This window comes from Durio zibethinus, chromosome 18 (genome assembly GCF_047325235.1).
Source record: "Durio zibethinus cultivar Kanyao isolate XHJ-2024 chromosome 18, ASM4732523v1, whole genome shotgun sequence".
In the NCBI taxonomy this organism is placed as follows: Eukaryota; Viridiplantae; Streptophyta; class Magnoliopsida; order Malvales; family Malvaceae; genus Durio; species Durio zibethinus.
The window spans coordinates 21660226-21674717 of NC_143179.1; the positions used below are offsets into that span (position 1 = coordinate 21660226).

The 14492-nt window shown below is 33.1% G+C and overlaps 2 protein-coding genes and 1 pseudogene across 2 annotated transcripts; 1 reads left to right on the forward strand and 2 right to left on the reverse strand.

Annotated features, from left to right (window-relative positions):
• The first annotated feature begins 2088 nt into the window (after nt 1-2088).
• Nucleotides 2089-5384, forward strand: LOC111299977 (putative serine/threonine-protein kinase At1g01540). Its single transcript, XM_022895527.2, has 7 exons — nt 2089-3003; nt 3173-3277; nt 3424-3546; nt 3642-3812; nt 3900-4029; nt 4156-4365; nt 4902-5384. The coding sequence occupies exons 1-7, from the start codon at nt 2381-2383 to the stop codon at nt 5028-5030; spliced, it is 1491 nt and encodes a 496-aa protein (XP_022751262.2). The 5' UTR covers nt 2089-2380; the 3' UTR covers nt 5031-5384.
• A 677-nt stretch (nt 5385-6061) lies between these two features.
• On the reverse strand, nt 6062-9224 carry LOC111299972 (PI-PLC X domain-containing protein At5g67130-like). The gene is made up of 9 exons (XM_022895523.2): nt 8991-9224; nt 8801-8887; nt 8565-8696; nt 8293-8430; nt 7514-7612; nt 7106-7409; nt 6768-6991; nt 6595-6681; nt 6062-6362 (listed from the first exon to the last, which is right to left on the reverse strand). Exons 1-9 carry the CDS (start codon nt 8994-8996, stop codon nt 6186-6188), a joined length of 1254 nt encoding a protein of 417 aa, XP_022751258.2. The 5' UTR covers nt 8997-9224; the 3' UTR covers nt 6062-6185.
• Nucleotides 9225-12009: 2785 nt separating this feature from the next.
• On the reverse strand, nt 12010-13162 carry LOC111301057 (protein decapping 5-like; annotated as a pseudogene).
• Between the last annotated feature and the right edge of the window lie 1330 nt (nt 13163-14492).

The window sequence follows — 14492 nt, forward strand, 5'->3', positions numbered from 1 at the left end:
AAAAACAAAAAGGTTCATGTCATTACATGTTACTTATGACTAAAAAAATTATAGCATCTCTCTATATTGTAAGCAACAGCCAGCCAGCATCTTTGTTTTAAATCCCATAAGACAACCACAAACTTCAAAACCTTTCATTTGGAAAATAATAAAAGAAAAAGAAAAATGAAATCTTCCTTTTCTTTTCGGTAAAAAAATCTTGGTTAAGAATAATAATTCCAATGGAGTTGGAGGAGCCTTTTAACATAATCGTCTTCGTATGTCAAATTATTATTTAAAAATAAAAAAAAAGTATATAATTAAATTTAAATTCTAAATATATTAAATATCATCCATATAACATAAATTAATGATAATCCCATTATAATCCCATTGCCTTTTGCTATTCTTAATAAAATGAACCATTGCTTTCTCTTCTAGTTTAGTCTTTTCATAACATTTGTATGTTTTTTTAGATAAGGTAAATTTCATCTAAATCTTTTAGCTTTAGACATAATTCAACACAAATTTATTAATTGAAAAATTGACATCCTGTTCTAAATTTTTTAATTTACAAAACAAATAAATCTTTCTATTAATTATCCATTAGTTATTTCGTTAAAAATCTTATTTAAAGATTATTTTACTTTTGAAAAATCAATATCATAAGAAGTAATATTTTATAGTAACAAATTATTTTTATTTTTCTCAAAATATATTAAATCTATTAATAACAAAAAAAAAAGGCCTCTTAGATGTAATATATAAAAACAAAACTTACAATTATAAATATATTAATATGTAAATATATGTATAACAAAATGAATATATTAAGTATGTAATATTATTTTAATATGTAACAATTTTTATAAAAAAAGGAACAAGAAGGATACAATATGAAAAAAGATTTTGTTGAAAAAATATTGCAATTGAATATTTGTTAATTTGATTTTAGTTATTATAATACTTGTATATATATTAAGTTTAAATCTATATATTTGTGAAAATAAAGTGATAACAAGTTTATTTATTTGAAATTAAAAATCATTTATAATAAGTAAACCCAAATTAAAGAATTGTAATATTTAAATACAAATAATTGTTTTTACTATATATCCACAATAAAAGATAATATACATAAATACAATAAATTTAGGCTTGAGGGGCTATTTTGTAATTGTATAAAATTTTTTTTTCCCGGCTTTGTGTACCAGGATTCTTGTGAAGAAACTGGCTAGTTGGAAAAGCCACCTACAGGCCTAAATGGGCCAAGCTCGAATAGATTGCGCCCATGACCAGCTTTAGCTTACAGACGAAATTCTACTAAAACTCACAGAGGAATCCTTTTCTAATTGCATGCTGTTGATTTTAAAGATAAAATCCTTTAATCTTATCTAACTGACATGATGATGATGATCTCCTTCAAGTTAAGCATCTAGCTAGACATAATCTTGTTATAATTTAGATGATTAGTTCCGTTTATGTTGTACCCTAACTGGACATTTCTATGGAATATTTTAAGATGAGATGACCTTAAACTGCTTGAAACAAGGAGGATCAAGGTGTGAATATCGAATAATTGAAGAATGATGGAACGGTTTAGCTCCCAAGCTAAAACATAAAACCATGGAAAGATAGCTGTTCTTGTCTGGTGAGCATTAAAATTCCATGTCCACAACTCACAAGCAGGGATGGGCGACATTGAATTTGACAGATACAATTCATGGCTCGTGCAACTCTGGAATCAATTCAAACACAGCCAGTCAACTCACTTGGTAAAACCCAAAATCAATCTTTCTCTAGAAATAATAAATAAAGAGCCAATGGAAGTCATCATAGTAAAAAAAATTGCCATTTTTCATGAATCATTTAAATATTTGAAATTCATTTTTTTTTTAAAAAAAATCATCTAGTGGTTGATTTTGTTGGTTTGTCTAACAAAAATTCTAGAGTAATAGTATATTTATTACTAAAATGTTAGTAAATAGACCAAGTAAAAAGCAAATAAATGTGCAAAAGCTAATCCATTGTTGCTTTACCTGTTCATGTGGCAAGAAATAAGGACATTTAGCATGCAAAATATCTCTCTTTTTTGGACTTTGGATTACTACTTACTAGTAGTAGGAGTTCCAAGTTCGAACTGCAACACTCTTAAAATTATCGTCCGGGAAAAAAAATTTATAGAGTTGTTTTTTGATTCAACAATGTAAAAGGTCCCATCATGCGAGCTGCTATTCTTTTCATCACTATCAGTCCCTTCACTTTCTTTTTCTCTAGGCACTTTGCTACAACACCTATAAGTGACTTTTAACTATTCAGTTTGATTCCTTAAAAGCTGTGCATGAATCCGCTTTTTTTTGCCTTGTTTTTTCTTTTAACTGAATTGTAGGATCAGACTTAGATGTCTGATCGGAAAAGTGGGTTTATGGCAGATCAACTATCAATGACAACCTCAATTTTTGGTTTGCGTTTATGGGTAGTTCTTGGAGTCTGTGTAGGAGCAGCCTTTGTTCTCCTTCTTTTCGTCATTTCTCTTTGGCTTGCTTCAAAACGAACTAAACACAAAGCTTCTTCAAAACCAAGAATCCCAGTTGTTTCCAAAGAGATCCAGGAGATCAAAATCGACCCTCCAAAGCCTCAGATGACTCGAATTCTAGCTGACCCTTATCCTGACACTGACCCAAGTACAGGCATTGAAAGACAAGCCTTGCTTCTGCCTCTGGAAGAGGAGAGTCCGACTGGTTATCATGGAATTCACATTGAGATTGGGAAAGATCATAGAATTTCGTATCCAGGGTTGTCTCCAAATACGAGTGGCGAGGCACGTGGTGATTACGTGGCAGGAGTGGTGCCTGAAGTTTCACATTTGGGATGGGGGCATTGGTTTACTTTGAGGGAGCTTGAGGTTTCGACAAATGGATTTGCTCCTGAAAAAGTAATAGGTGAGGGTGGGTATGGAATTGTTTACCATGGTGTTTTGGAGGATAACACTCAGATTGCTGTTAAGAACTTGCTCAATAACAGGTGCTTTTTCTTCCTATATGAATTGTCTATACTTTCATGTCAATTTTGATTCATTAATTGGAGTTCATGGTAGAGCAATTTTTTGCTTAGCTGTTATATATTGGTTAAATTAAGTGTCATTCTTAATTTCTGAAGTAATTAGTGAATTGAAACATTTGTTAATCCACAGGGGACAAGCTGAAAAGGAGTTTAAAGTTGAAGTAGAGGCAATTGGACGAGTTAGGCATAAGAATTTAGTAAGGTTGCTGGGTTACTGTGCTGAAGGAGCTCACAGGTTCTCTGATTTTGCTTAACTGCTCCTATCTGTCATCTGGAAAAATATAGACTTTGGCATTCATTTGTATAACTTAATAACTTAATGGCATTTTATATGGAAAATCTAAAAAAATTGTTAACAATTACTTGTTGCCTCATTGTTAGGATGCTCGTGTACGAGTATCTAAATAATGGAAATTTAGAGCAGTGGCTTCATGGAGATGTAGGGCCTTGCAGTCCTCTTACTTGGGATATTCGGATGAATATAATCCTGGGAACAGCAAAAGGGTTTGATTGAAATCAAATGAAACTTTCATTTGGCTTTTATTTATGCTGTTTTCTTTCTGCATTGTTTAATTTGTCATAACTGGATTATTTATTAGGTTAACATACCTTCATGAGGGACTTGAACCTAAAGTTGTTCACCGTGATATTAAATCAAGCAACATCCTACTTGACAAGCGGTGGAACCCCAAGGTTTCAGACTTTGGCCTAGCCAAACTCTTGGGCTCTGAGAGCAGCTACATTACAACTAGAGTCATGGGAACATTTGGGTTTGTAAAATGCCTCCCTTTCACACTTCCTGCAGATGTGATTTTGTGTATTTGGCCACTTCTAACATTTTGTTTCTGTTTTTGTAGCTATGTAGCTCCTGAATATGCTAGCACTGGCATGTTGAATGAAAGAAGTGATGTGTATAGTTTTGGGATTCTTATTATGGAAATTATCACTGGGAGGAATCCAGTTGATTATAGCCGGCCTCCAGAAGAGGTTTGCACCCATATCCGGCTGTATATGCAAAAGATTCTTTTTTTTTTTTCTCAGAAAAAAATTGCTATTAAGGTTTCCTTCTTGCTCTCCCATTTTGCTTTTTGATTAAAAGTCAAGAATTTCCAGGTGAACTTGATTGAGTGGCTTAAGAAGATGGTTGCTAACAGGAACCCAGAGGGAGTATTGGATCCCAAGCTACCTGAGAAGCCTACTTCAAGAGCATTGAAGCGAGCTCTACTTGTAGCTTTACGTTGTGTGGACCCAAATGCACAAAAACGACCTAAGATGGGCTATGTTGTACATATGCTTGAAGCTGAAGAAACCCCCTTCAAGGATGTATGTATATAAATCTGCATAAGTTATGTTCAAGTTCAATATGGTACTTTCTACATATAAGGAATGTAGTCATATCAAAATCATTGAATTTAGTTGTACCTTAAGTGTAAAATATACATGAAATGATTATTTGCAATAAAGAATTAAAAGCGAAAACGCATTTGTGCTAAACTGTTGAAGAAGTCTTTTCCAAAATTCACAGTATAAGTCATGTAATAGTTGTTAATAATACAAACATCCAAGGTGGATGTGGAATGTACATAAATCCAGCTTCAGAAACTGAATTTCATACTGTTATACCAGTTTCCTTGCTATGGATATTATAGTGCATGTATTTTACCATTTGCCTTTTTATGCCGATGATGTATCTGGTTTATCTTCATGAATTTTCATGCCTTTCCCTCCTCTCCCCAACATTTTTCATAATGTTGAAACTAGTAACGGTTAGAAGTAGAGAAAAATGATCACCTGATTCAGTTTGAATTTTGAAGATAAAGGAACCCTGTTGATTCATTGGTCTAAGCAACTTGTTTCAGGATTGTAGAACTAGAAGGGATGCAGGAGCAGAACAGGCACATCACGACTATCCAAAGACTGAGTTGGTAGAGAAAAGGGTGGCAGAGTCTGGTGGCTCTGAAGGTGCAGAACATGTTAATGATGCATAATGGTGGGTTGGTGACATCAGGAATGTGAAGAAGAAAAGCACTGGATATATGCTGAAATTGTTTGAGGTGAATTGCACATACTAAGTTCCTTGTTCCACATTTTGCAATGCCAATTACATGATCCATTTCCCTTTTTGTCCCGTTGCTCCACTATGTTGACTTGTATGTGGCATCTATTCTTAATTACAGCTGTGATATAACTTTCTAAAAAGGGTCCAAATCAAGTTGTTTTTGTCAATTTGTTTTCTAGGAGAGGCGTTGAACATTAAGATTTGTCATGTAATTCAGAATCAAATTATTGCTCAACAAATTCATTTTCAACGATATAAATTAAATTCTGGATGATTATTATCAGCAACCATATGCCAAATCATTATTGCAGTTTGCCAGCACATTTGATCAGCAATACTTGAGCACCAGAATTATTTGAGCCAATTTATGACACTGAGACTGTCGAAATTGAGTGAATGTGGTTGGATGGTTTATCATTAATATAAATGTAATCAAGGTCCCTCCATCAACAAATCTTGTTAGTCCAATCTTTATGAACAGAGAGGTTATGTCCTGTCCATGGATCTCTCCTTCACTGATGGTTAGCAGCTCTTCCAGCAGCAAAGTCTTAGGGAGGATTTTAATCACTCCACTTTCAAGGCCAATGCAAAGATTACATTTCAAAGAATTTGGAGGATAACCCTGGCATTCTTACCCTCCTCGGGCCACTATGTTTGTTCTGTTTTAGTTCCTGTTATTATTATTGGTTTTGCTTTTTGTTTTTGTTTTTTTTCTTCTGACCTGGCATCCCTTGGTAGCTGTCAATTGTGCACGTTATCTATAATGCCAAAATTTGCACCATGTAACATGGAACCAAAAATGGTACTTCTTCGACAGTCCACATGCTTACAAGCATGAATTTCTTATAAATTGGAGCACACAAACATTAGCATTAAAATTCAGCTGTATGTAGGAACCCCATGTCCCCCCCCCCCCCCCTCTGGATTTTCAACATTTCCTTTTTGTTTGCAAAATTCTGGTGGTTGAAGTATAATCTTAATTGAGTTAAGAGGTCAAACAAAGGAAATATAAATCCTTGGTTTTGTAAAAACAACTGCATCTTAAAAATTATAAAGGAAAAACAAACAGGCGAACTGGTGATCATCAACTCCGAAACAAGAGAATTGTGGTCAAAATAGTGGCCAGCATCCACCGCAGTTGGACAGGTCTGGCATCCATATTAGCAAAGTTGGAGTTAGAAAGGGTGGTCGATTGAGTTGCAGCGGCAGGTGGAGGGGGTGAAATTGGAGGGACCTCACAGGTGCCAAATGTAGCATTGGCCTGCCAAATATAACAACCATTGGTTAAACACTCAAAACTGCAAGATTTACAGCTCTGCTAGTCTTTGTTATTATTTTTCCCTGAACTAATAGAATATTCAATTGTTTTTCCCCGAAGTTAAGAGAGTATAGAAATCTTCAATTGAATCTTAAATTTGCCCACAAATTAATCATCCAGTTATGTAGTTGTCATTTATTTCAAAATTTAAATTGCATATTAAATGTTAACAGACCTTGCAATAGGCTACATTGTCACAACCACAAGTGAGATGACCATTTGCTATATCTACCGCTTCTGGGGCTCCCCCACCATCACTTCTCTGCAACAAAAATCAGTTTCGATGACAGGTACAACTTACTAAATCAATATTAAAAGGTTCTATGAGATTCAGTTTAGTTCAGGAACCTGGTAAAAATCAACAGCAATGAAGTTTGGCCATCGATTTCCAGCTGCCCTCTGACAGGTGTTCAGCATGCTAACCAGCGGAGCTGAATTTTCTGCGCAAGCTGCTGTCTCATTCGGATTAGTAGGAAAGTAGTTTTGAAGAACCAGCGATCTTGTTTTAGTATCCATAGGAGATGATTCAGCACGGTTTGGACAGGAACCAGCTTTCATCCCATCATCTCCATCTGCAATTTTGAGTTCAAAACAGGCTTTTTACATCAAAAGACAATCTAAAATTTGGTTCTACTTCCCAACAAACACACATTTTAGAAAGGAGTGAAAACAGAACTGGAACTCACACTGGTTTTCTACCACATATCTCCACTGATAAGCAATCCCCTCAGATGCCTCCTTAGCTGATTTGGAAGTGAAAACTACCAGTCTCTCGTTCTGCTTGACCATATCATCAACTGTCGGCCAATCTTCACCATTCTTGGGCATCTTTGAAACAGGAAACCAGTATTTACTTAAACCAGATGCATTGAAAACCTTTGTTAAGCCTTGTGGAGATACCACATAATCCTCAATAAATATGGTGATAATCTCTGATGGATTTGCCTCTAGAAACGCCTGTATCTCTTTGAGCACATTAATGGCAGGTTGCTGAGGGTGATCAAAGATTCATGGAAAATAAGCTAAGAGTTTAAAAGATAAAAATTTTCTTGAGATATATAAATTCGATTAATTTAAGCACCTATTGAACTTACAAATGCTGTGACATTGAAGCATTGGCCATTGAAGGAGTGACATAACCATATGTCACCATTGAAGTCATACATATCCAGCATAAGTCCACGAACCCCATTCTACAACAAGATTCATTTCTTAGTAAATTAAGACAATTCAGTTCAACGAACATTAAAAAAAGGTACTAAAATCTAAGTTAATCTTCTTGGACTTCTTAAACAAATAAAGCCTATACATTAAAAAACTAAAAAGTTGACTCACTCCTTTTTAAAAAACAATCAAACTGTTGTGATAACTCTCTATATATGGATTATGGATTATGGATATGATATTGGGAAATTCTATGCTCTGGGGTCTTTTATTAATCATAGTGTATGTTAAATGTGAAATGATGAAGCAATGGATTTGTTGGAAAGCTTATATTTTAATCAAAAGACTTCTACCAACTCATCAACAAAATATGCTTAATTTTTAATCAAAGACAGCTGTTTGCTGCATCTAACATACTATTTCCTCTCCCCTTCTTGTTGTTTTTGAGCTCCAAACCTGTTACTATCTACATTGAAAGACTAAACTACCCTTACGAATACATTTCATAAAATAACTAAATCAATAAGCTTCACCATGCAATAATAGACCTCAATCAAGGGCATTTTGGTCACTTGAGAAATAACTGAACAACAACATGGCCCTTGAAAGTAAAAAAGCACACGTTTACATCTTATAAAAACTGATATTCTAAAACCAGAAAAAAAATCATTAAAAATAGAAAAAAAAAACGAAATTTGATAAGTCTTACCTGAAGTTGATTGGTGATGGAGTCTTCCTGGTTAGTGGGTGCAACAATAACCGATCCAATTTCCGATTTTGCCCCTTTGAGGGCATAAGAGTTATGAGTTGTGAGCCAAGAATATTGGTTAAATGGCAAACCTTTTTCCTAACCATTTACCAACCATAGACAGACAAATAAACAGAACAAATATTACAAATTCAATAAAATACAACTAAAAAAAAGAGTTATTTGACGACATTAAATAAAGAATTAAAACCAACAACTGAAACCGGTCCAACCTTCGATGTAGGGTTGAGTGGTTGAATCCGTGTGCATCTGGGTCGGGTATTTCCATTGGCTGCGCAAGTTTGACATGTTAAGCCAGAGTCACATCCACTGTTGGAAGAAGAAGAAGAACATGTTTCTCCGATCTGTTAAGGTTAAAAAGTCGTTCAACGCATGATTCATGTAAAGAAAAGAAATGGGTTTTTATCGTTTTGACTTGGAAAAGATAATTAATCAAGCTTTTAATTACCTTGAGACTGGAAGACCAGGAGAAGAGATGAACTGTAATAAGAAAAAGCTGGAGGAAGAGGGAGAGATTAGTTGAAGGATTGAATCCCTGCAACAATGAAAAGACGATCGTCAGTAAAAAGGGTTTACGCAGGGGACAGATTAAAGCAAGAAAAGTTGATAAAAGGGCATTGCATAAGGGCATGACACACCTTCATTTCTGGCTTTGGAGAGAACCAGATAGAAAGGAAAGTGATGGAAAGTTTTGGGTGTTGAATGAAAAGGAGTTATGATATTTTCTCTTTTTGGATTGAGCTTTGGGGTATTCGGCTATGGAGAAACTGGGAAATAAGAAAAGAACAAGGGACGTATCTGAGGGAAGTTATGTTGAACAGGTAAAGGGTGGGAAATGCACCTGATGTTACGTCCCCTAACGAGCCGTCGGGGGTTTCAATTTTCTCTTTTTTTTTTTTTTATAATATATTTGTTAATCTATTTTTAGAAATTCCTTTTTGTTGTTTCAACCATATGCTTCTAAAATTGGCAAAAAAAACTAATATTTTAAAAAATTTAAAGTAGAAAAAAATAAAATTAACTTGTTTTCCTTGATTACTTTTATAAATTACCTGCTTTTTTAGACAACAATGAAATAATGACAAATTTATGAATTTCTAATTTCTTGCTTTTTAATTAATTTAGTGCCATGACTAGAATATTTGTTTAATACAACTTGTTTGATTTATGGTCAACCTTTGCCATTTTATTTTGGTACAAAATATATTACAATTTAAATACGAAAGAAAGATCAGTGAAATATTAAACTTTGAATTCAAAATTAATCGAATTAAATTAGGATTCATTTTAAAATTTTATGTGTCTTTCTAGAAAGCATAGAAATTTCCAATAGAAAATTCTTACGTTTCCCATACGAAGACTACCATTTCAATAGAAATTTCTTACATAAGTATTTTATTTTTATGTTGCCATTAGCAGATAATAAGTTCTTTTAACAATTGTGGTCACTTTCAATTTTTCTTTACTGGGCACAGAAAAAAATTATTTATCATTTTTTTTGCAGCTTTACATGACTGGGTTAATCAAAGGCCTGTTGTATCCCACTTTTTGGTTATTATATATACAATTTTGACAAAAATTATATAAACAATTTTATTTTTGGATAAGTAAAAACATTATAAAAAGTATTTCATTTCATTATATAGTACATTAATATTAATTTTTAAATTATAGTGAAATATTTTAATATAATATTTGAATTATAAATTTATTAACTAAAATGATACTTAAAAAAAATTTTATTTATAATCATTGTAATACAATTAATCAATTATAATTTAAAATTATGTGGGATTTATAAAAATTTTATGTAGAGCTTACACTTAAAAATAGTGGATATTTATATAATTTTTTAATGTGATTGGATAATGATAGTATTGTAGTAAAAAAAAAATTATAAGTGACGTGCTTCCAATATTTAGAGGATTATTTGTACAATACGTATCATTATGTGAAGTTAGTCACATTAAGAGTAATAAGGAAGATAGCTTAACCCATATCCAACGGGTTTCAACCCAACTTAACTTCTTAAGGTCAATTTTTGTTTTTTTTTTTTAAATTGGGTATCGGATCAAATGATTGTAGAATAAAGTCGAGTTGTATTTTAGACAAACCCACATCGATCTTATATATATAATTATTTTTTAATTATTTATTTATGTTTATATATTTTTTATATTTATTTAATTTTATATTTACATTAAAAAATAATATTTTATTAAAGTTTTACATAATATTGAGTAGGATCAGTTCGAGTATAAAAATAAAAAAAATCGAGTAGGGTCGATTTAGGTATTATGAATATAAAGTTGGGTCAAGTTTGGAGTGAACAAAAACTCGTCTCAACCCGACTTGTTATCATCCCTAAAGGGTAAGCATACATTGCAATTTAAAATATAATATGATGATACAATACAAAAATTTTATAAAAAAATATGAAAGTGATATTATATAATATTTTAGTAAAGCTCGTACATTGGTTTAACAAAACAAAAATATATATATTTTGTGTTGATATGTGTCATAACGTCTAGATCCGGGGATTTATCGTTAGACATTGACTTAAAGGAGTCGTCATCAATCTTTTTTATCTATGTGCGATTGACCATCTAAAGAATCTGTCATTTCAGGGAACACCTAAGTTTAAGGGTCCTTAAAAGAATAGGTTCAGGTCTACTAACCAGAACAAAGTTCGGGAGTTCGGTTACGTGTATGGAAGGTTAAAGCACCCTCACAACGTCCATCAAAAGATGGTACCAGCTTAAATTTGTGTTATCCAATGAGCCTTAAAAATTTATCAAGTGATTAATTATTGGAAATTATTCTCAATTGACTCTAATACTTTTAGCAAAAAATTGAGAAAATTCCCTCACTTTAAGAGTATGCAAGAAAACTATTGTTTCACTTGCAGAGACTCCATCGTCGGACTATTTGACATTAAAAAAAATTCAAAAAAAATAAAAAAAATGATTGCTTTTGTACAAAAAAAAATTGATACTTTTAACTTTTCCCCCAAAAATTTTTTTTTAAAACTTTAATTTTGAGAAAAATTGATACTTTCAACTTTTCCCCAAAAATATTTTTTAGAAAGTTTATTTTCAAGAAAAATTGATACTTTCAACTTTTCCTCAAAAATAATTTTTTTGAAACTTTAACTTCGAGAAAAATTGATACTTTCAACTTTTCCTCAAAAACCTTTTGTTGAAAATTTATTTTTAAGAAAAATTGATACTTTCAACTTTTTTAAAAAAATATTTTTTGAAATTATTATTTTTTATTATTAACCAATGTTTTTAAATCACGAAAACATAAAATAAAATGAGTGAATAAATGACATGCTACGACCAAAAAAATCAAAATGGGAAAGAAAACATCTTACCAAAAATTGAACTTAATCCCGGATCAAAATTAGTTTAGACCAATTTTTTGAATAAGACCTAAATTGTTTCTCGAATGAGTTTCGACTCAAGGCTTTGGTTTTGATTAATGAACGGCTCCGGTTTAAGGTCTTGGGTGAGCCTGTCTTGGAGCTAATTTTGCTAATTGTATTCCTCTCTATCATCACAAATATAGGATAGGCAGCTGCCCTTGCTCGAATAAATGTAGAGATGTCTGGTGCTAACGTCAATTCTGGAGATGACACATGAATAGCCTCCACGTCCTTCTAAGCAAAAGGTGGCAACAACTGACTGTTTTCAAAAAATTGAGAAGCTGGCAAGTTAGAAGCTGCAGCAGGTAATGACACATTCATGGCTACATATTGCATAGATTGCTGCATGGAAGGTGACATTGACAGGTGGGGGTCGGAGTAAAGGTTGCTGCTGTGGAGGAAGACCATTTGTTGACCCATAGTAACCTTGCCAGTAAATAGGCATGGAAAGCCCACCATTTGTGGTTGGAGCAGTCAATGAACCCCATGGCCCTAAACTTGCACCAGGTTGATATAATGGAAGAATGCTTTGAAATGTTGGCCTCACTAGTCTTACAGACGGAGTTTGGGAACCTAGATCTTGTATAGATCCAGACTAGAAGGCAAGCTTGTGGATGCAATTGCTAGCTGGGGGTAGTGAGACTGTATAATGGCAGGATCGTTGTGTATAGGTGCTGAGGTCTGAACTGATGGAGAAGATTTAACTTGCAAGTCCTTTATGTCACTTCCATGGAAGAATATGTACTCATAAATTTTATCACTTGCTAGAACTTGTGGACCATCTTTTTTTGCCCTTCTGTTCCAAATGACCTTACATTTCTCAAACTGATGCTAGATTTTTCAGTGTTGATGTTAAAGAGAACACCTTCATATCTGATTTCAGACTTAGACGTCAAGCTTATCAAGCTACCTATGTATGAATTAGGAGACCCAGAAGTTGAAGATCTGGAGCTCTCAGTTGAGGCCATACCCTTTTAGTTTTTTACAACAAAGTTGGCTTATTTCTTTGTTTTTCTTTTTCCTTATTTTTTTCTCTGTATCTCTTCTCATTTGCTCTGAAAATCTAGCTCTCCCACGTAACCCACCACCAAGAGAATCACAGGACAAGGAATAAAAAAAAAATCATCCTTGACATATACAGGTTTAACCTCCCCTTTTAGGGACCCAACACTATCTTCATCCTGTAAATCATCGACATCTTCCTGAGCTCGGCTACTTTTACCGAGATGACCCCAAACTTTATCCTTGTTAAATTTCTCATTCATCGCTGTGAAATCAAATTCTTCAGTAAATCTGGTTGTTGAATGTGAAATCCTATTTCTTCTTCCTCTTTCACGTCCTCCTCTGTAACTATGATATGCGTGCATTGGAGCTCTATGTAGCTTCTAGTCAGAAGGTGAAGGTGAAGGCAATATCGATTCCTGTCCTTCGGTTTTTGGTGGTTGTTGTAGTGCTTGTTCTAACAATGGTGGTGATGCTTGTGCTGAAACTGGTGGTGGCACTTATGCTAATAGAGGTGGTGGTGCTTTTGTTGACAGAGGTGCTAGTGCTTCATTTTCATTCTTTTCTTTCTAGTGCATAAAGGGAAAGGCCAAACCTTTTTCTTGGTTAAAAGTGATCTATTTCCTTCAGAGTTCCTTCAGAGTGGGAGATTTTACCTTCAAAGTTTCGGGCTAGAAGTAGTCATCTTACTCGCCTCTGATGCTCTATGGATCCTCAATACAACCGAGTCTTTGACTGAGACCAACCAATTGCCAGATTCAAATGGAACCAGGGTCCATCCAGACTAGATAATCAGCCACTTCATCTGACTCTTGAAAGTTGGATTTATGTTTTTTGGAAATTAGTTTGCTGGGATTTGGAACTAGGCTGGTGGGTGGTTCAAATGGTAGTAAGAGTGAAGGTCAAGATCAATGAAGGGAAAGTTTCCCACCAAGGGAAGCCTCGAGGGCTTGGTGGCGATGGGGGCTTCCCCTTTTGTTTGGCTTTTGTTTTCTTTTCCCTTCCCCCTCTACTATTCGGATTCTTCTTCTCTCTTTTCTTCCCCTTCGACTTATATATTCATTGTTGATATATAGACCTATACTGATAGAGTTTCAATTTAATTTCAATTAGTCATCCAATGCTAAAAATTAGCATCTAGATAACATTCATCACAATCACCAAGCTTAATCTCAATCTTTCAGCTTTTTTTCCTCTTTTTTTAATTAATCAGATAATCAAAAGAAAAAAAATCATAAAATAAAAATAAAAATGATAAATATGAAATAAAATAAATATAAAATAAAAATAAATAAAAATCCTTACAACTGAGCTTGGATTAGTCTCAATTGACAAAGAATCTCGGATAAAATGAGGTGTCTACAATATGTTGACACAACTTATAATATATAATTTTCGTATAAAATACGATATGAATACATGAATTACTAATATTTTATATAATATAAATACATAAATTGTTAAATATTAAGATAAATATTTTAGTAATTAATAAATTTATAAGTTAAATATTTTATCAAAAATTTTTAAAATTTAAATATTATATTAAATATTTTATTATAATTCAAAAGTCATTCATAATATTAACACTATTGTACCTAAAAATTAGAATTGATTAAATTTGACATTTCAAAATACAAGAATTGACGGTTTCACAAAAAGTAAATTGCTTCAATCAAGTGTTTTTTTCAGATGAAAAAGATCTATT